Below are 20,650 nucleotides of genomic sequence, written 5' to 3'. Positions count from 1 at the left end.
TTCCAGACTACTTGAGGACTGAGGATGTGGTATTTGACTTGGAAAAAGAGAAGGAACACTTCTGGGTCAAGGACTATTGAAAGGACTGGTGCAGACCCAGCAAGCAGAGCCAGAGCTGGGAGGTTGGGTGACAAAGCTGCTGGGAGTGGAGGATTAATGTTTATTATTGTATTAATTATTGATGAATTGTGGTGTGTGCTGTGCTTTGTGCACTTTACTTAAGAAAATATTAAAATATTCTTCTTGGTGCTTTTACACGTGTGTCTTGGACGTCTGTCTGGTGGGTTTCATGGGGCAACAGCGACCCCTAGTGATAGATATGATTTTCACACACTGTGGTTGAACTGGAAAACATAAAAGTGCAATTCGCAGCAAAGTTTGGTTTTCCCAATGTAATTGGAGCAGTCAAGTTACATCAGCCAAGGATGAATCACCAAAAGAATGAGCTGGCATTACATCATATATAGCTGGAGAACCAATAAAAATGGCAGCTCTGCACTGTTGCAGGTGCTTTTTCCAACTAGTGTAGCAAAAAGCAAGCACTGCTTTTATGGATAACGAGTCACCTCAAAGTAAAGAGCAGAGAATCAATCAGTTGAGAATTGCAGAGAATGAATTTGCTTATGTAAATAGAAAGTATTTCCTCTTTATTATTGTCCTGCTCTGTAGTGAACAGAAAGTATGTCACAGTGTGTAAGCATGTACCAGAAGAGATGCGCTATGATGAACCTGACCCTGACCCACCAAATGATCAGCCAAGTCAGACAGCATTACAACTTCGTTTGAACATAATTATCAGAATGTAAAAACAGGTAATCAGATGCAGCATTTCATTTTTTTACCAATTCATTTAATTTTGGTCAATATCACATAGTATAGCACTTATATTCCTTATTCATTGGCCACGCCTTTTACAACATTCACTACTGCATTTTGTGACTCCAGAACAGAACCCATCAGCACAAAAGCAGATGGCCTCCCAACAGTTTGAGGCAGAGGTGTGTGTGCAGCCAGTGCCCTAAAACATGCTCAGCACAGCAGCACCATCACCGCCTGGGCATCGCATGGGGATCGGTTTTTGTAATATTGTCTGAAACGGAATAAGCAGACGGTGGGCTGTGACTTGCTTTTCACGTCGACTGTGATATCTGACCGCTTCATGTTTTCTTTCAGGCACAGTGAGACTTTCTGAATTGCAACTGTTGACATCTCCGCCACACTTTTGTTGCTCATACCACTGCGTAAGCCAACAAAAAGTATGTTTTTCTTTGCTTCCACTTCATATTTGCTGAAATTCTTATTTTTTTCAGGTGCCTTTTCCAAAGTTTTTTAACCTAACACTGAATGAAGGGTGATATTTATATTGATTTGCATATTAAAATATGCAAAGTTGGGGTGGGGGCTGTAGGCCCGTGCATACACATTAAATTTCACATTTGTTGAGATTTGTAAAGGGTAAGTGCATGAAACTTGGCATACACACAGATTTATGCATCTGGATTTTTTTGTGCATATGCACATTTCCACTTTTGAACATACACCATGTACACCATTAAATGATTAAATAAGGAGGATATTTTGCAACTAACAGCTTGTGATCAATACGGTGAGGAGACAGCATCACAACCAAATCAGAGAATATACTGTGCTATATGCAGAGAACATTCAGAAACCACACATAGAAGAGGTTATTCGTTTAATTTTAGTGTTGAAAAGGTGAGAAAGCACAGTGATATTAGACCGTTTACTATAATAGTTAGCCTGCAATTACAAACATACTGATGCAGTGCAGAGTCATTTCATGAAATGTACACTGATGCCTCAAGATAATTCTTTTCAAATGACAGGGAATAACTACTGTTGAAAAAATGACTTAAAATATTCATCAGCTTTAGGATCAGCCATGGCATGTCCATACCTTGACAGCATTATATATAACTACCTATATACAGTATATATATATATATCTATATCTACTGTATCTATATATATATATATCTCTATATATATATATCTATATATATATACACACACACATACACACACATAAGCGCATACATACACACACATATACACTGTATACGGTGGTCCAGATCTAATTATGCAATTTTCATCACGCTATAAACTTATTACATAGAAAATCACCCGAAAAATCCTGGACCATCGAGAAGTGTGTGAACTGACGACATGAAGAATTGTTTTTTCTGGAATCGTCCCCACATAAATCAAAGTCATCCAGACGGACAATATTACACTGTTGAAAGTATATATATATATATATAGTATATAAACTGCTGAAAAAATTAAAGGAACACTTTGAAAACACATCAGATCTCAATGGGAAAAAGAAATCCTCCTGGATATCTATACTGATATAGACTGGGTAATGTGTTAGGAGCGAAAGGATGCCACATCGTTTGATGGAAATGAAAATGATCAACCTACAGAGCCCTGAATTCAAAGACACCCCAAAAATCAGAGTGAAAAATTATGTGGCAGGCTAGTCCATTTTGCCAAAATTTAATTGCAGCAACTCAAAATTATGCAGCACTTTGTATGGCCCCTGTGTTCTTGTATACATGCCTGACAACATCGGTGCATGCTTCTAATGAGATGACAGATGGTGTTGTGGGGATCTCCTCCCAGATCTGGACCAGGGCATCACTGAGCTCCTGGACAGTCTGAGGTGCAACCTGGTGGCATTGGATGGACCAAAACATAATGTCCCAGAGGTGTTCTATTGGATTTAGGTCAGGAAAGTGTGGTGGCCAGTCAATGGTATCAATTCCTTCATCCTCCAGGAACTGCCTGCATACTCTCACCACATGAGGCCAGGAATTGTCGTGCACCAGGAGCCACTGTACCAGCATAGGGTCTGACAATGGGTCCAAGGATTTCATCCTGATACCTAATTGCAGCCAAGGTGCCTTTGTCAAGCCTGTAGCGGTCTGTGTGACCCTCCATGGATATGCCTCCCCAGACAATCATTAACCCACCACCAAACTGCTCATGCTGAATGATGTTACAGGCAGCATAATGTTCTCCATGGCTTCTCCAGACCCTTTCACTTCTGTCACATGCTCAGGGTGAACCTGCTCTCATCTGTAAAAAGCACAGGGCACCAGTGGTGCATCTGCCAATTCTGGTATTCTATGGCGAATGCCAATCGAGCTGCATGCTGCTGGGCAGTGAGCTCAGGGCCCATTAGAGGACATGGGGCCCTTGGGTCACCCTCATGAAGTCTTTCTGGTTGTTTGGTCAGAGACATTCACACCAGTGGCCTGCTGGAGGTCATTTTGTAGGGCTCTGGCAGTGCTCATCCTGTTCCTCCTTGCCCAAAGGAGCAGATACTGGTCCTGCTGATGGGTTATGGACCTTCTATGGCCCTCTCCAGCTCTCCTAGAGTAACTGCTTGTCTCCAAGAATTTCCTCCATGCCCTTGAGACTGTGTAGGGAGACACAGCAAACCTTCTGGCAATGACACGTATTGATGTGCCATCCTGGAGAAGTTGGACTACCTGTGCAACCTCTGTAGGGTCCAGGTATCGCCTCATGCTACCAGTAGTGACACTGACTTTCATTAACACCACAGCAGCTGAAACTGATTAACAACCCCCTCTGCTACTTAACTGACCAGATTAATATACCATAAGTTTCATTGACTTTATGCTAAACTCTGATTAAAAAGTGTTCCTTTAATTCTTTGAAGCAGTATATATACACACACACGTATATATATATACTTTCAACAGTGTGATATTGTCCGAGTAGTGCTTCAGAGGGTGTAGTAACACAGTCTTTTCCAGCTCTGCTTTAAGACAGACCAAGGATTTTTAAGTAGTCAACAGAAGTTGACACTTGTGCAAACTGTTTGCTTTTACTTGCAATGTTTAATTAACTTTTAACTGCTGCATCACATCTGTAGGTTGTAACCTATTAGTTGTTCCCTGAAAATTCTGAAATGTCCTTTTTTACAGTTTTTGCTAACCTAAACTTTAAGTTTTACTGCTTACATTTTTATTATTTTCAACTGATTAAATTTAAAGTTAAAACTGAATAAACTGAGGTATTTTAAAACTTGACTGGTAGTGTAAGCATAAATCTCGTAACATCAAATCTCACAATCCTTACAAAGTGATTTTCTGGCCAACTTAGCTTGAAATGTTTGTTTTCACAAAAGCACATTTACAGAGTTTTTGTACTGCAAATATTTTAAATTATCCAGGTATTGACTAGTATAGAATTCTCCCATGAACTAAACGTGAATTTTTTTTTTGCGTTAATCTTGAGCAGTATTTATTTCTCAGAACAGAAAACATTAGTGAATAAATTTAGTATTTACTCAATTTAAGATAAAATCAGGCAGTCCATGGTGGGTATATTATTCTTTATAAAACCTACAAAGTGAATCAAAGTGAGTTTTCTGTTAAGAATGTATTTTACAGACAACGCTTCTAGTGTGTTTACTGTATATAATAAAGTAAGAACTTAAAACATAAAGCAGTCTCTCCAATAGAAGTTGTTTTGCTAGACAGACTTTAGCATCGCCAGGGCAACAAGAAACTAAGAAAACTCTAAAAACTGAGTTTGTGAGGCTGTATATTGACTAACCAAGAAAAGGTGAAATCACTATCTAGAGCAGGGGTGGGCTAATTCAGTCCTGGTGGGCCGCAGTGGTTGCAGGTTTTTGTTCCAACCCAGTTGCTTAATTAATAACCAATCCTTGTCAATTATTTAATTTCATGGCTTGCTAGTGCTTTAACTCTGCCATGTAAAGTCATTCTCATATCCTAGATTTTTTTCCTTTCTAAGGATATTATCCAAATGATCTGAAGTCTAAAACAGATGAGTTATTGTCAGTGCTTCACTTTTTTCTCTTCACTTTCCTTCCAAGTATTTAATTAAACCCAATAGTGCATGATAAATACACACAGGTGTAAATGGAAACAAGCTAAATGGAGAAATGCTATTCTCTTTTGTCATTTGCATCTTATTGCTAATAAGGAGCAATTAAAAACCAAGACTACAGCTGTTTAAGACTAAAATAAGAAATCAGGGTTCAAAATCCTAATGAGCGAGACAACTAAAGTGAAGCAGAAATGTTACTTGAGCAATAATAGCTTCTTATTAAGCAAATGGGTTGGAACAAAAACCTGCAGCCACTGCGGCCCTCCAGGACTGAATCTACCCACCCTTGATCTAGAGTATTCATAGTTCAGAAAATATGTATACTGAAAATACTTTCACCAAGAGTGAATTATAATTTAAGACACTTGTACAAATATTTATTTTATACTGTACCTTTCTTACATTTTATCCACAAAGAGATTATTTCTTACAATGCCCGATACTTTTATTGACAGAAAACTGTAAAATGTGTAGTCAAATAAAATTAAAGCTAAAATAAGTTTATTCTGCAGTAGTGAGTAGAGATACTGCACAGATAGAGATCAAATAGAAACAGAAGTGTCACAAATTAAGTCATGTACATTGAAAGTGTATCAGATATTTAGTGCAACTTAAAAGGTAAATCCTTTGCTTAAATTACAAATCACACAAGTTGAGCAAAAGATAATGTTAAAGAACTACAGGAGGTAAAAAAAGTGTTTAAAAAAAGAAAGAAAACTCATGCTTTATTTATCTTTGTATTTTTAATCCAACCTACTTAATAAATAGAATAATTTACTTACAGCATCCTTTTCTGGATTGCAAACTTTAACCCACAGAATATGCTCCAGCAACCAATCTATAGGTTTGTCTTTGTGGAACATCAAAATGAACTCCACAATAAGGGGAAGGTCAGAGGTACGAAACAGCTTGCCTAGAAATTAAAAATAAATTACACTATCAGTGACTTAACATTGTGATAAACGTTTTACAGTTCAATTAAGGAAAAAGAAATCTCCTTTGCTTTCAAAACTTCTAAATATTTTCTTTCATAAGTACACACAAAATATTAATGCTACAAATTGATAGATCTGTTTTTCTGAAACCCAGAAGAATCTGTTTTTACTTACTTTACTCCTAGTTTTTTCTTCCATATACAAAAATGCTACATAATGCTGAGAGCAGCAAAAACTTTTATAGAGAAAGAAGAAATTATTAACAAGGGATTAGATCACTAAATTATCTGTTTAAATACATGATCCTTACTCTCGTCAAATGTTGCTTTTACTTTATATACTGCCTCACCTTCAGCTGTTACCTACACTTTTATTCTTAAAATGACAAATCAAAACATATACAAGTGTAGATGACTGGTGAGTGTGACTCGTGACCTGACTATTTTTAACATTTTATTGAATTTATTAAAAGCAAGTAACATTCCATAAAAGCAAGTCAAATTTGACAAAACTAAGTTAAAATCATCCTCCACCTATAAGAAAAAGAAGTAGGCCAACAGAGAGAGTAAAATTTTTTTTTTGGAATCCTTTTCCCCCAATTTAAATGCTTATTCTAAAATATTATTGATTAGAACCTACCAGGTTCTAAAAAAATTTTGCACAGGTCCTCTAAGTGACAATTTCATTTTTCCAATTTCAAATAGTATATAACATCAGTTGCCGGCTGACTTAAGAGGTTGGTTAGGATTCTTCCAGTTGAGCAAGCCTATGTGTCAATAGTGAAGTAAAGGCAATTACAGTTTGTTTGTCCTTCTCACGTTTAAACTCATCTGGGAGTACACCAAACACAGCTATTAATGGATTAGTAGAGATTGTGACACCGAAGCTGTCTGAAAGGCATTTAAAGATTTTGGTCCAGAGTGAAGTTAATTTGGTGCATGCCAAAAACGTATGGCCAATGAGGCTGGAACATTCGCAGGTTGGATCTTACCCAGGAAGCATTTTGGACAATTTTAAAGGAGACAGATGTGCTCAATAAAAGATTTTAAATTGAATAATTGTATGCTTTGAGCATATGGAGCTAGAGTGAATTATGTGCATGGCTGCCTTCCACTCTGAAATGTTGAGTAAGAGATCCTTTTCCCACTATACTCTGGGATCTTTGAAAGGGAGGGACTGTAAAATGTTTTTATATATTGCAGAAATGCTGTCTGAGATCCCAAGACTGGTCAATGTTTCTTCCGGAATAGAAGTAGGTGGGAGGTGAGGAAAATTGGGTAGATTTTATTTAGCAAAGTTTCTAATTTGGAGGTAGTGAAAGAATTGTGTTGATGGAAAGTTATGTTTTCCAAACACCAAAATCTGCATATGTCAAAGTGTGGAAAAAGGTGGTTATCGTGCAGAGGTGCTACAGATAAAAGCTTCTCTATCCAGAAGTACTTTCTACATTAGTTCCATATTCTGAGTAAATGAGGCACAATTGGACGTTAGTATATTTGTGATAACTCATAGATACTGGGGTACAAAACATGAAATATAAAGAAGTACTGCAGGATTTTATTTCTGTTGCGGACGAAGCATGTGTGTGTTCAACTTTTTGTTGAAATGTCCAGGTTTTAATAGCTTGTGTAGCCGCAGGAGTGTAAGGCGAGATCAAGCACAGGAAAAACGTGTGCCAAAAGAAATCTCTCAGTCCAAAACTTTGTTTTAAAAAGTTTTAGTTAAAATTCAAAGTAAAACAGTCCACACACGAATAAAGAAAAAGTTGTTACACACGTAGAATAAAATGCAAAAAAAAAGAAAAAAATATATCTTCTCTAAACTTAGCTTTTCTTGTAAAACTTTAGTTGTTTCTATACTTAAAGATTCTTAACTACTTCTTCTGTATACTTTAAATGTACGGCATAGCACTTTCAATTAAGTGCCTTGTCTTACATGTTACACACACAACACGCAGACAAGGAATGCAAGACTCAAAAGGCACGGTTTAAAACCATGTGCCCTCCAAACACCTTACACATGACAAGGCTAATCAATAACTGAGAATAATGCTTAGTCAGAGAAGTTAGAAATAGCTAGAATATACCAATTCTATTCAACGGATGGGATTATAGGAACCTCCGATAGATTATGCATTATCATTTAGTAAAACATTTATGACTTTTATGTAACTAGGAAATGGCTCTTACAACTTGTATATTTCACAACCAGAAATATAATTGAACGTTAGGTACAGTCATGCCGCCTTCTACCTTTGTAAGGTTGCCCTTTGATGTGTGAATGTTTTGAATTCCAAGTAAATGAGGTTATCACTGAATCTAACTTAAAACAATGATTTTTTTAATGTATATTGAAATGCTTTGAAATAGAAAAAGAAGCTTAGGAAGGATATTAATCTTGACAGTGTTAATTCTTCCAGCTAAAGTGAGATGATGGGTTGACCACCTATGCAAGTCTTGTTTAAGTATTTCTAAGCAGACAGCAAAATTTTGTTGATAAAGCGCTTTATGTTAACTTGTCATGTTTACCCCTATATTTTTAAACTGATCTGTTATGATAAAAGGGAAGGTGTCCAATCTAATATTGTGTGCTAAACAGTTCACTGGAAAGGACACTTTTATTCAAATTAATTTTGAGTCCAGAAACCTTTTAAAATTCTGCTAGTGCTGTTAGGACTGCAGGCACAGTATTCTGTGAATCTGAAATACTGTATATAGTACCATATCTGCATATAGTGATAGTTTCTGTTCAAGTCCTTCTCTGGTAATCCCCTTTATCTCATAAGCATTTAGAAAGTGAATTGCCTGTGGCTCAATGGCAATGGCAAATCAGTGCTGACAGGGGGCATCCTTGTCTAGTACCATGTTCCAGTTTGAAGAAGTCTGAAATAATGTTGTTAATGCAAACTGAAGCTTCGCTGAAGTATACAGTAGTTTGATCCATGTACATATGTTCAGATTAAACTTAAATTTCTCCAATGTAGTGAAATGGTAGTCCCATTCAACCATATCAACTGCTTTTTCTGCATCCAATGAAAATATCTCCAGGGTGTTAGACTTTGTGGGTGAATATATTACATTAAACAGGCATCGAAGATTGGAAGCTAAGTGTCTACCCTTAATAAATCCCGTTTGGTCTTGTGATATTACCAAAGGAAGCATTTTCTCAATCCTTCTGGCGAGAACTTGAGAGTATCTTAATATCATTATTGAGAAGTGACATTGGTCTATATGATGCACATTCTAATAAGTCCTTATTTTGCTTAGAAAATATGGTAATTAATGCTTGGTATAAAGTTTAAGGTAGAAATTTATTGTCTCTAGCTTCTGGAAATGTTATTAATACAAGTGAAGTTAACTTATTGAAATTTTTTTATAAAATTCGGCCACAGTAGCCATCAGGGCCTTCTGCTTTCCCACTGTGAAGTGAGTTTATAGCATCTAGTAATTCCGAGATTGCCAGAGGTATATCCAACTTCTCTGCATTGAGAGTATCTGGTTGTGGTATCCTTATCTACAGTATATACATACATACATAATAAATATATACATACATACTAAATACATACATAATAAATATATATCTACATATATATATATTAGGGGTGGGACTCGATTAAAAAAATTAATCCAATTAATTAGAGGCTGTGTAAGAATTAATCTTGATTAATCGTATGTAATCGCACACGTATATTTGCCCCAAATTGCAAATGCTTTTTTTTTTAATTTAAAAGGGTTTTAGTGGGCGACAGAATCAAATAATAGACATGGACATTAATATTGTAAACTGAAGCTGTTTTAATTTCTGAAAAAAAGCTTTTAAACTGCATTTCAATTTAAAACAGAAACAAAAATATCATCCCTGGTTAAAATTGGGCAGACTTAAAATAAAGTGGTAGTTTAAGTACTTTAAGTACATTTTCAGAATAGTATTGTCTTTAAATAATAATAACCAAAATTTCAACATAAAGTGCAGTTTTACTTCTTAAAAAAATAAGTCAGAAACATAAAAGGTAATTTGACCAGCTTCATCTTTAAACTCTGAGTAACATTAGCCAAAATTATTTTGTACATTAGGCTAAAACAGTGTGATCATTGAACATTTTGTAATTAGATGTAATTAGAATTACTAACGGTCACAGAAGTCCAATGATCCCCAGTAAGAGCCACAAAGTCCGCTTTCTGTAATGCATCTAATTTTGCTTGCTTTTCAGTGTGCACAAAACCATGCTTTTATCAAGGCTTCCGTCGGGTAGTCGAAATGATCAGTCGTAGGAACGCGCTTTATTCCGACTCTAACATTTTTGTAGCTGTGATGTGTGCATCAGTGTAATGGATGTACCAGGAAATCATGCATTGACAAAAGTTCCCGTTTGCTTGGAATTGAAAGTGTGATTAAATGCGTTATTTTTAACGTTATGGAGTACATGCATCGAAGCTTCTCAGCTGTGCTTGTGCTAAGAAAGGAAACATTTTAAAAATAACGTAACATGATTCTGCGTTAACCTAATATTTTTCATACGTCCCAAACCAAGGAGATGCAAAGGTAAAATGAATCGGGTAGCGCGCGTATATACTCGGGAATCGAACCTCGAATGTCGGCGTTAGAGGCAAAGACTCTACAATTAGCCACAGCGTGTGGCTTGTCTATGAGTATGTATTGTAGATCGGGTATATATATACATTTATATATATATACCCGCGTATCGCAGTGGAGAAGTAGAAGTTATGAAAAAGAAAAGGGAACATTTTAAAAATAACGTAACATGATTGTCAATATACAGTAATTGTTTTGTGAGTGTTATTGAATGTTGCTGTCATCAAGGATTTGATTATCATTATTTGTTTCAATCAGGGTCATATTTGTACGATGTGTTGTGTTCAAGTTACATTCCGTGTTTGTCAATCGTTGTAAAGATAAGAGGTTTCATTCATCGATTAGTTTCTTACTGCATCAATAAACAGCTCGTCTTCCTCTTTATCTGAGATGTGACAAACTGCATGCACGGGTTTTTTTTTTTTACACTGTCTTCCTTTAGCGGGACATTCACTTTTTCCACCGTGTGCTTTGTTTCGCCAGTAGCTGCACTAATGAATATGATTGTATATATCAGACGCTTCATATTTTTTTGCTGCCTTCTCAATTGTGTAATTCGGGTTTTGTTCAGCACTCTTTGGAACTGTTGCTTTTGTCTGTGCACTGCGCCAGTTCACGTGAGCCGCTTGGTGTTCTTGCATCGAAGGTTCCCAGCTGTGCTGGTGCCATCTGTGTAATGTCAGCTAAGACCCGCACTTAAAAGTTTCTCTCGCAGTTTCAATGAGTTTGTGCCAAACACCACCCTGACCATCTCATCTTCCTCTGCATAAGCACAGTCCTTCACCCGTGAATATTTACCGGCAGTGTTTGTATTGGATTGCCGCTGATGGACGGCCTTATATGGGCAGGCACTAAATTACAAACGCTAGTGGCAGCCTGTCTATGAACTTAATTTAATATAAACTTACGGTTCACGCCGTGCTTTGTTTCCGCAGTAGCTGTACTTATGAATATGCTTGTATGCATCATTTGCTTCATAATGTTTTTCTGCCTTCTCAATTGTGAAATGGCGTTTTGTGCTCATCGCTGTTTGGAGTTCTTCCTTGTTCTCTACGTACTTACGTAGGAGGCGTGATGATGTCACACGAAACTCCGCCCCACGGCCATCTCCAACTCAACTCCATTACATTATATGGGAAAAATAGCTTCCAGTTATGATCCTTACGCGTAGAATTTCAAAATGAAACCTGCCCAACTTTTGTAAGTAAGCTGTAAGGAATAAGCCTGCCAAATTTCAGCCTTCTACCTACACGGGAAGTTGGAGAATTAGTGATGAGTCAGTGAGTGAGTGAGGGCTTTGCCTTTTATTAATATAGATATATATATATATATACATACATATACATATATATATATACATATATACTAGCAGAATACCAGCACGCGGAGAAGTAGTGTGTTAAAGAAGTTATGAAAAAGGAAAAATTTTAAAAGTATCGTACCATGATTGTTAATGTAATTGTTTTGTCATTGATATGAGTGTTGTTCTCATATCTATATATATATATCTATATCTCTATATCTATATCTAGCAAAATACCCGCGCTTGGCAGTGGAGAAGTAAAAAGAAAAGAAAACGTTTTATTAATAACGTAACATGATTGACAATGTAATTGTTTTGTCATTGTCATGAGTGTTGCTATATATATATATATATATATATATATATATATATATATATATATATATATATATATATATATATATATATATATATACACACACACACACACACACATATACATGTGTACATATATACACACACACATATACTATGGGGTGGCAAACAGGCAAATAAATTGATTTTGTGAATATATAAAGTCAGCGTCGGAATATATAAAGTCAGCGCTGGAATATATAAAGTCAAAACTTGAATATAGAAAGTCAGCGTTGGTATACATAAAGTCAAACTTGTTTCTGAATACATAAAGTCAAAAGTTGAATATATAAAGTCATCGCTGGAATATATAAAGTCAAAACCTGAATATATAAAGTCAGCGTTGGAACTTATAAAGTCATTCCTGATTATATAAAGTCAACATCGGAGTATATAAACTTATTCCTGAATATATAAAGTCAAAGTCAAAATCTATTGATTGAAACGACTCTGAACTGAACTAAGTGAACAAAAACGTATTCAGAAAAATAAATTAAAAAAACACCGTTTTGAAAATGATGCATGTGCCCTGCCCAGGATTGGTTCCTGCCTTGTGCCCAGTGTTGGCTAGGATTTGGCTCCAGTAGACCCCCATGACCCTGTATTGGGATTCAGCGGGTTAGAAAATGGATGGATGGATGGACTTTATATATTCTAGCGCTTACTTTATATATTCCGAAATATTCCAACGCTGTCTTTATATACTCAGGTTTTGACTTTATATATTTGGGAATGACTTTATATATTCAAGTTTTGACTTTATATATTCCAGCGCTGACTTTATATATTCAAGTTTTGACTTTATACAGTGGAACCTCGGTTTGCGAGCATAATTAATTCCGGAAACGTGCTCGCAATCCAAAACACTCGTATATCAAAGCGAATTTCCCCATTAGAAATAATGGAAACTCAGATGATTCGTTCCACAACCCAAAACTATTCATATAAAAATGATTAATACAAAATATAAAGTAAAATACATAATACAAATTAACCTGCACTTTACCTTTAAAAAGAATCAAGGCTGGTGTGAGTTTCTAAACTCATGTGGGATTCCACCCAACGGGACAACACGCGGAAGAGCGTCCCAAAGCAATCGCAGTCTCCCAGCGCTGTAGAAGTTCGCCGTTTAAGCAAATTTAAAAAGATCGCAGACATGCTATAAGCGCCTGTCGTCAATGGATCATACAAGTAACATTATAAAGATCCCGGTACAATAAATAACAGTGCTGTTGCTGTTTCAAGCTGAATAAAGCTGGTGTTAAAGTACTGAGACTCAGCTTTGTGTTTTGGGGAGCAAGATGGGGACTCGCACTTCACAGCGCACACACACAGTCACAATGCTGTAGTAAACAGATGTTGACTATATGAGTGAGGCACACAGACTCAGACGGAGAATAGGAGACGATTGCCAGAGAGAGAGAAAGAGAGAGAGAGAGAAAGAGACGTGCTGGGCAAGTGAGCGAGCGAGATAAGGAGAGAGAGAGAGACGCACTGGGCGAGTGAGCGAGATAAGGAGAGAGAGAGAGAGAGAGAGAACCACCATCAGCTCAGTTGTGATCACATGACGCTCAGCAGAGAAAGTGTATCCATACTACTCGTATTGCAAGACATCGCTCGTTTATCAAGTCAAAATTTATTAAAAATTTTTGCTCGTCTTGCAAAACACTCGTAAACGAAGTTACTCATAAACCGAGGTTCCACTGTATATACCGACAGTGACTTTATATAATCAAGTTTTGACTTTATATAGTTAAAAGTAGTCATCATTGCATAACTTTTTCTTTACCATAGAAATTTAAAGACTTAATTCAAATTCGAGCTATTGAGCTGTCGCCTGCCTGAATAAGTCACCCTCGCTTCGCTCTTACTTTTTTACTGTTCATTTAATCATGGCTAGTGGCGGAAAAATTATAAAATGGAAGGAGGATTACACTGAGTATGGCTTTACCAAAACAATTATTGATGGCTGAATCGATTATTCATAAAGCTTTAATTGGTGATCTGTTTTTCTGTGTTAACCTCATATTTTTTCATACTTCTTCTCAAACTAAGGGGGTGCGAGGTTAAAATGAATAGGGAAGCGCTGATCAATGTAATCGGTGTACCAGGAAATCATGCATTGAGAGAAGTTCCCCTTTGCTTGGAATGCAAAGTGTGATTAAATGCGTGATTTTTTAACGCATTATGGAGCACATGCATCGAAGCTTCTCAGCTGTGCTTGTGCTAAGAAAAGGAAACATTTAAAAAATAACGTAACACGATTGTCAATGTAACCTTTGTAAGTAGTGCCTGGAGGATTCAGTGTGGAGAAACTGTAGAGACAGTGTGTGTATTAACTTGTGGATTTTTCTGTGAGTATTTGGTGGCAGCGTCACAAAGTCGCTTCCGTAACACTGCGTGCGTTAGCTCCGGAGCTCAACTCAGAGCGAAATGAGGTGAATGGGAGGGGAGATGATGACACAGACACGCAGGCCCGCCCGAGAGACAGACACACACGCACAGGCAGGCCGGGGGACAGACACACACAGGCCCGCGACAGAGACAGACCCGCACGCAGGCAGGTCCGCCCAGAGAGACAGTCACGCACGCACGCACGCACGCACGCACACAAGAGACACACACAGACAGACAGGCCCGCATGGGGGACAGACACGCACGCACGGCCACTACAGAGACAGACACGCACGCACACACGAACGCAGGCCCACTACAGAGACAGACACTCACGCACACACACACACAGACAGGCCTGCCACAGAGACAGACACGCATGCATACACACACACACACAGGCGCGTGCGTGCATTGTTGCAATGTTACTTTTCTTGGCTGTTTATTAGATTACGGATTTTTCAAATGTTCATTTTTTTCCCTGTGCTTAAAACTCATTAAAAAAGGTGTTTATAGCGAGCAGGTTGTAAGGCTATAGCGCAAACTCTTGCAGTGTTAGTTTTCTCTGTTGTTCAAGGTTTTCTCAGTGTTATTCAATTTTTTACATTTAGTTTACTATTACGCTGTGCATTCAATGGTATAATTAACTATATTTGTGCTTAAAATCTTTAAAAAAAATATATATTTACATACAGTTCATATGGTCTGGTACGGATTAATTGTATTTACATACAATCCTATGAGGGAAATTAGTTCGGTTCCACTGTATTACTGTCCGACAAAATTACAGGCATTTAACGGAAATACAAACCAGTATTACTGAGAGAGAAAATTAAAGGCATACAATACAGTGACACATATTACAGCCACATACAAGGTCCCTTGCCATTTAATATAGACTGTTCCTACTAATGTTTATGCACTACTGTTCTAGCGCCTGTTATTGTAACGGGCTTAATGTCTAGTATGTGTGTGTATATATATATATATATATATATATATATATATATATATATATATATATATATATATATATATATATATATATATATCAAAATTCCCGAACTTAGCAGCGACAAAGTACTGCTTTTAAATTTTTATTAAGAAGAAAAGAAAACCTTTTTAAACTGAGGGAAAATATACCAATAACTATCTGTTAAGGATCTCTTTGTATACCACGTTGTCAGTTTAGCACTCCGGTTGTAATATGACCAAACTGTGCTAGCTTACTGTTGAGAATGCAACGTATAGTTGTCCAGGAGAAAAGCAATGTTGCCTCAAATCAATGGCAACCTTTTCTAGGGTCTGTCCCTGAGACTTATTAATTGTCATCGTGAAGCAGAGCCTTACTCGAAATTGGAGGCGTTTGAATTGAAATGGGAGATCAGAGGGTATAACGGTGATGTGAGGAATACATTCAGAGTGTTACGCTCTGCTGTTGTTTTGTGTAGCTGCCTTCACACAGCTTCTCCGCTGCTTTATAAATGAACGCCATAGAAGGCTGTCCTTTTTCCTTGCTTCGCGGTTCTGTACTGTTTCATTGTTCGTTTATTATGGTTGTTAAAGTTATTGTGTAGCTATTTGAGACTTGCTTTACTGTTCAGGTACCCATTTCCTTTATTTAATACACTATTTTTTGTTCGCTTATTACGATTATAGATATTTATTGATTCCCTTCTTTAGCTGACTGCCTGCTCATATAAGGCGCTCTGCTGGTTTTTTGTGAAGCAACCTTTACACAGCTTCTCCGCTGTTTTATAAACGAACGATATATAAGGCCATTCTTTTTCCTTGCTTCGCTAAGGAAGCTGCCTTTTTATTTAATCCACGGGTTCTCCGCTGTTTTATTGTTCGTTTATTACGATTGTTATAGTTCTCTTTGTATAGCACGTTGTCAGTTCAGCACTCCGGTTGTAATATGACGAAGCTGTGCGATATATATATATCTATCTATATCTATATCTATATCTATATATATCTATATATATATATATATATATATACACACATACACACACTGTATATGTGTATATATATCTATACTAATAAAAGGCAAAGCCCTCACTGACTGACTGACTCACTCACTGACTCATCACTAATTCTCCAACTTCCCGTGTAGGTAGGAGGCTGAAATTTGGCAGGCTCATTCCTTACAGCTTCCTTACAAAAGTTGGGCAGGTTTCATTTCGAAATTCTACGCATAATGGTCATAACTGGAAGCGATTTTTCTCCATTTACTGTAATGGAGTTGAGCGGAAAGCCGTGGGGGCGGAGTTTCGTGTGACATCATCACGCCTCCCACATAATCACGTGAACTGACTTTTAACGCAGTACATAGAAAACCAGGAAGAGCTCCAAAACGCGCTGAAGAAAACATGCATTATATAATTGAGAAGGCAGCGAAACAATAGGAAGCAAGCGAATGACATATAAACAACCATATTCATGAGTGCTGCTACTTCGCAAACATAAAATTTAAATTAAGTTCATAGACAGGCTGCCGCTGGCGTGCATGCCCACGGGTAATGTGGGATACAAGTTTAATGAGAGGACGCAGGATATAAACGAGAGTTGTATATTATTGTTATTAATGGCCCAGGGATATGAAGCGCTGGTAACACAATAAACTACAGATCCCATAATGCAGCGCTTCAGCTGCCTTGCCGAACACTTACCGCGTTAATCAAGTCTAGCTTATGATGCTGCAAGTTATTGCGAAGCTAGCCCACACGATGCCGAAAAGAAAAGTTGATTCTGAAAATAGAGCCCTTAAAAACCGATGGGAGGCTGAGTATATGTTTACTGACATTGCCGGTAAACACGTGTGTCTCATTCGTGGAGCTAATGTGGCTGTAATTACAGAATTTAATCTAAGACGGCACTATGAGACAAAACATCACGATAACTTAAAAGACCTGAATGCAATGCAGAAGATATAGAAAGCAGAAGAGTTAAAAAAGAATCCAGCTAAGGTTACCACTTTTAATACAAAAAAATAAGGGATGCACACTTTGCAGACTCTACTTAAAAGACCCGCCCTCCTCACTGGACAGTTAAAAAGACCAATCAACCTAACAATGACATCAAGTATTACCCAATCAAAAGTAGGAAAGGAGGCATCTTCATAAAATGTGTGTGGGATGATTTGCATTAGACGCTGCTTTAAAAAAAATGATAAAAAAATACGGAACAAAACCCGTCCCGTATTGATTCAAAACGGGACGCGCAATTTCATTCTCAAATACGGGACGATTCCTTATTTTAAATGACGGACGGCAACCCTAAATCCAGCAGACGTTTTTACCCGTGCAAAATCACAAAGTGATTTCAAGTGAAGCTGCTTTCATGGGAGACACAAATGCACCAGTGCAACTTGCCCCACTTACTAGGGCAACGGTGTTCTCAAATACGCACTTTGCTGATAAACTGAGCGCACTGTGCACTGATTTCGCACGGCGCTTTGGTGACTTTGAAGAACAAAAAAAGAATTTTGAGATGTTTCAAAACCCATTTGCCGTCGATGTGGAAACTGCACCTGTGCAGATTCAGATGGAGGTCATTGAGCTGCAGTATAATGGCACACTGAAGGCAAAGTATGATACTGCAGTGCTCGCACAGTTTATTCACTCCATTCCCGCAGAAATGCTCCAGCTTCGTCTACATGCGGCTCGAACCTTGTGCATGTTTGGAAGCACATATCTGTGTGAGAAGCTCTTCTCAGTCATGAAGACTAACAAAACAGCACACAGGAGTCGCCTCACTGATGAGCACCTGCTGTCCATCCAGACAATCTCCACAACACAGAACCTCACACCAAACATAAACAAAATTGTTGCCAAAAAAAGATACCAGGCGTCCAGCTCTAATAACAAGACATATGACCAAAGACAACTGAATGATTTGATTTGTTATTGCTGAAAAGAACAAATTTTATTTATATTTCCAGGTTTTGTTATGCAGCATGTTCATATTTGAATGTGTATAATTTTGACAGGATATATTTTTATGGAGAGCAAAATATAAGTTATTTAAGGTTTGAGTTGATTTATTCCAGAATAATATTCTGTCGACTAAATAAATATTCCTTCCATTTAAAATTTAAATAGAACTTGAACAGAAAATATAGTTCATAATATCCACGAAGACTTGCACGTAACAGCGGGAGTCATCCGTTTTAACAAGCAGCGTATTGCACTGATACGAAATAGCCTGCCCATTTAATTATTTAGGAATGGATAAATAAATAAAGATTTTGTACAAATAATGTTTTTCATTTTTCTTCCTTCATGGATTCTGGCACCCCCAGCAACAGCTGCTCGCAACCCAAAGACATATATATATACATACATACATATATATATATATATATATATATATATATATATATATAGTCACAGATGTCGGGGACACTGCCAGGCCGGGACGCCTGGACAGTCCCCAACGGGGACAATACTTCTCCTCTGTCACGAGAGGGCAGCCGCCCGGGTCTATTTGGGGGCCACAGAGACGGAGCTGGGATGCTCGTGAGAGGACGTGGCCACCACCAGGGGGCGCCTGGTCAGTTGGGGAGTCCTGAATGGCAGCATTTCTGACACACCAGGAAGTGCTCCCGGAAACAGTTCCAAGACGACCCGGAGTGCTTCCAGGGGCTTTCCTGACACTTCCGCCACACCAGGAAGTGACGTCAAGGAGTGCACCTGGGACTCATCCGGGTCCTGATAAAAGGGGCCGCCTCCTTCCAGACAGAGAGCCAGAGTTGGGAGGAAGGAGACAAAGCTTGTGAGGAGGAGGAGGAGGAAGTCCAAGAGAAAGAGAAAGAGAGAGAAAGAAAGAGGGAAAGAAGAAGAGAAAGAAGAAGAAGAAAGGAAAGAGTTGGTGAAAGAAGAAGAAAGGAAAGAGTTGATGAGAGAAGGCATTGTGGTGCAGTAAAGGAAAAATAAATAATGGAGCGTGTTTCATACATCCTGGTGTCGGTCTGTCTGTGTTGGAGGTACGGTTTCCACAATGGCGCCCAACGTGGGGCTAACCCCCTGCTAAAAGGGGGGGACCCCGTCTGTATAAATATTTTGTGGAGCCAACCCCGCACAGCAGACGAAGGCGCACTACCACCGCGACACGCAAGCCTGCGCTGACGCCTCTGGAAACGCCCGCTGTAAACCACGCCAGACGGACGTCTCTGTTATGGGGAAGAAAAAGGGCAACCGGGCCCTGAAGGTAGCAACGCCTCTACCCGGCGTCATCGTTGTGGCTGCACGGGGCGGCGGAAGAGGCCGCCCAGCGACAGCGGATTTGAGAAAACGGGATTCGGGAGGTAAGTCTCGCGTCGGAGGGTGATACGCTTGGCGCGACTTACCCTGCAGTCGCCTGGTCATGTTTTTTAGCAGGGGACTGCCCGAATCCGCGTCTGTGGCCGAAGCACGCCGACCCGTGGTGTGACAACGAGACGACGACGGGAGACGAAGAGGAGCCGCTGTCGACTGCAGAATGGCTGCGGGGCGGAAGCTGCCCGGAAGTCTCTTCCCCGAAGACGTCCGCTCATAGGGTGGAGGGAGCGTTGGAAGACCGGAAGTTCCTCCCCAAAACAAGTACGGGATTGGACGGTGTGTGTTGTGTCCCCGCCGGGGAGTACAAGAAGGCGGGACCAACGAACGTCAATCCTGGGACGCCAGAAGACCCAACGGAGCATGCGCAGGAGCTCCACGACTCCCAGCCGGCAGGTGAGTCAGAGAAATGTACGACTTCAGTGCCGGCTGGCTTAAGTGACTTGTTGTTGGCTGTACAGGAGTTAGAGAAAGTCTTTCGTCCTGTACAGCCTCTCTTGCAGGTATTACAGAACCTGACGAGTGTGCTCAAGACGCTGGAGGAGACTACGGACGCCCTCTGAGAGCCGTACTGGGGTGGTTAACACGCGCGGCGTGGGATTCTCCAGTCAGTCCGATGCGCCGGTACAGGTAGCGACACGGTACCGAACAGGATTATGGAATCCTTAGCGAAAAGAACCTGGATGTAACAGAAGGGATTCAAGTAGCAAGGGTTCCGACAGTAGATCAGGGGACGAGTACTGAGACCGCAGTACAAGCAGAGTCGGGGGGGCGGTGCCAGTTTGTATGTGTCGGCACCCAGACCGCCCGGCACCAAGAAGCGGCGGTGCTCAGAGCCC

At 39.0% G+C, this 20,650-nt stretch overlaps 1 protein-coding gene across 3 annotated transcripts in view; it reads right to left on the bottom strand.

Moving 5' to 3' along the window:
- Positions 1 to 20,650, bottom strand: part of LOC120527806 (alpha-1,3-mannosyl-glycoprotein 4-beta-N-acetylglucosaminyltransferase B-like) — a 127,347-nt gene that overhangs the window by 16,423 nt on the left and 90,274 nt on the right. For all 3 annotated transcript variants that reach the window (XM_039751647.1, XM_039751649.1, XM_039751648.1), the window contains exon 9: positions 5,691 to 5,821. In XM_039751647.1, the coding sequence (XP_039607581.1) occupies positions 5,691 to 5,821 (131 nt within the window). The remainder of the gene's footprint in view (positions 1 to 5,690; positions 5,822 to 20,650) is intronic.

The sequence above is a fragment of the Polypterus senegalus genome, chromosome 4, assembly GCF_016835505.1.
Source record: "Polypterus senegalus isolate Bchr_013 chromosome 4, ASM1683550v1, whole genome shotgun sequence".
Classification (NCBI taxonomy): domain Eukaryota; kingdom Metazoa; phylum Chordata; class Cladistia; order Polypteriformes; family Polypteridae; genus Polypterus; species Polypterus senegalus.
The sequence above is the reverse complement of the archived record's forward strand: the minus strand, read 5'-3'. Positions and strand labels throughout refer to the sequence as shown.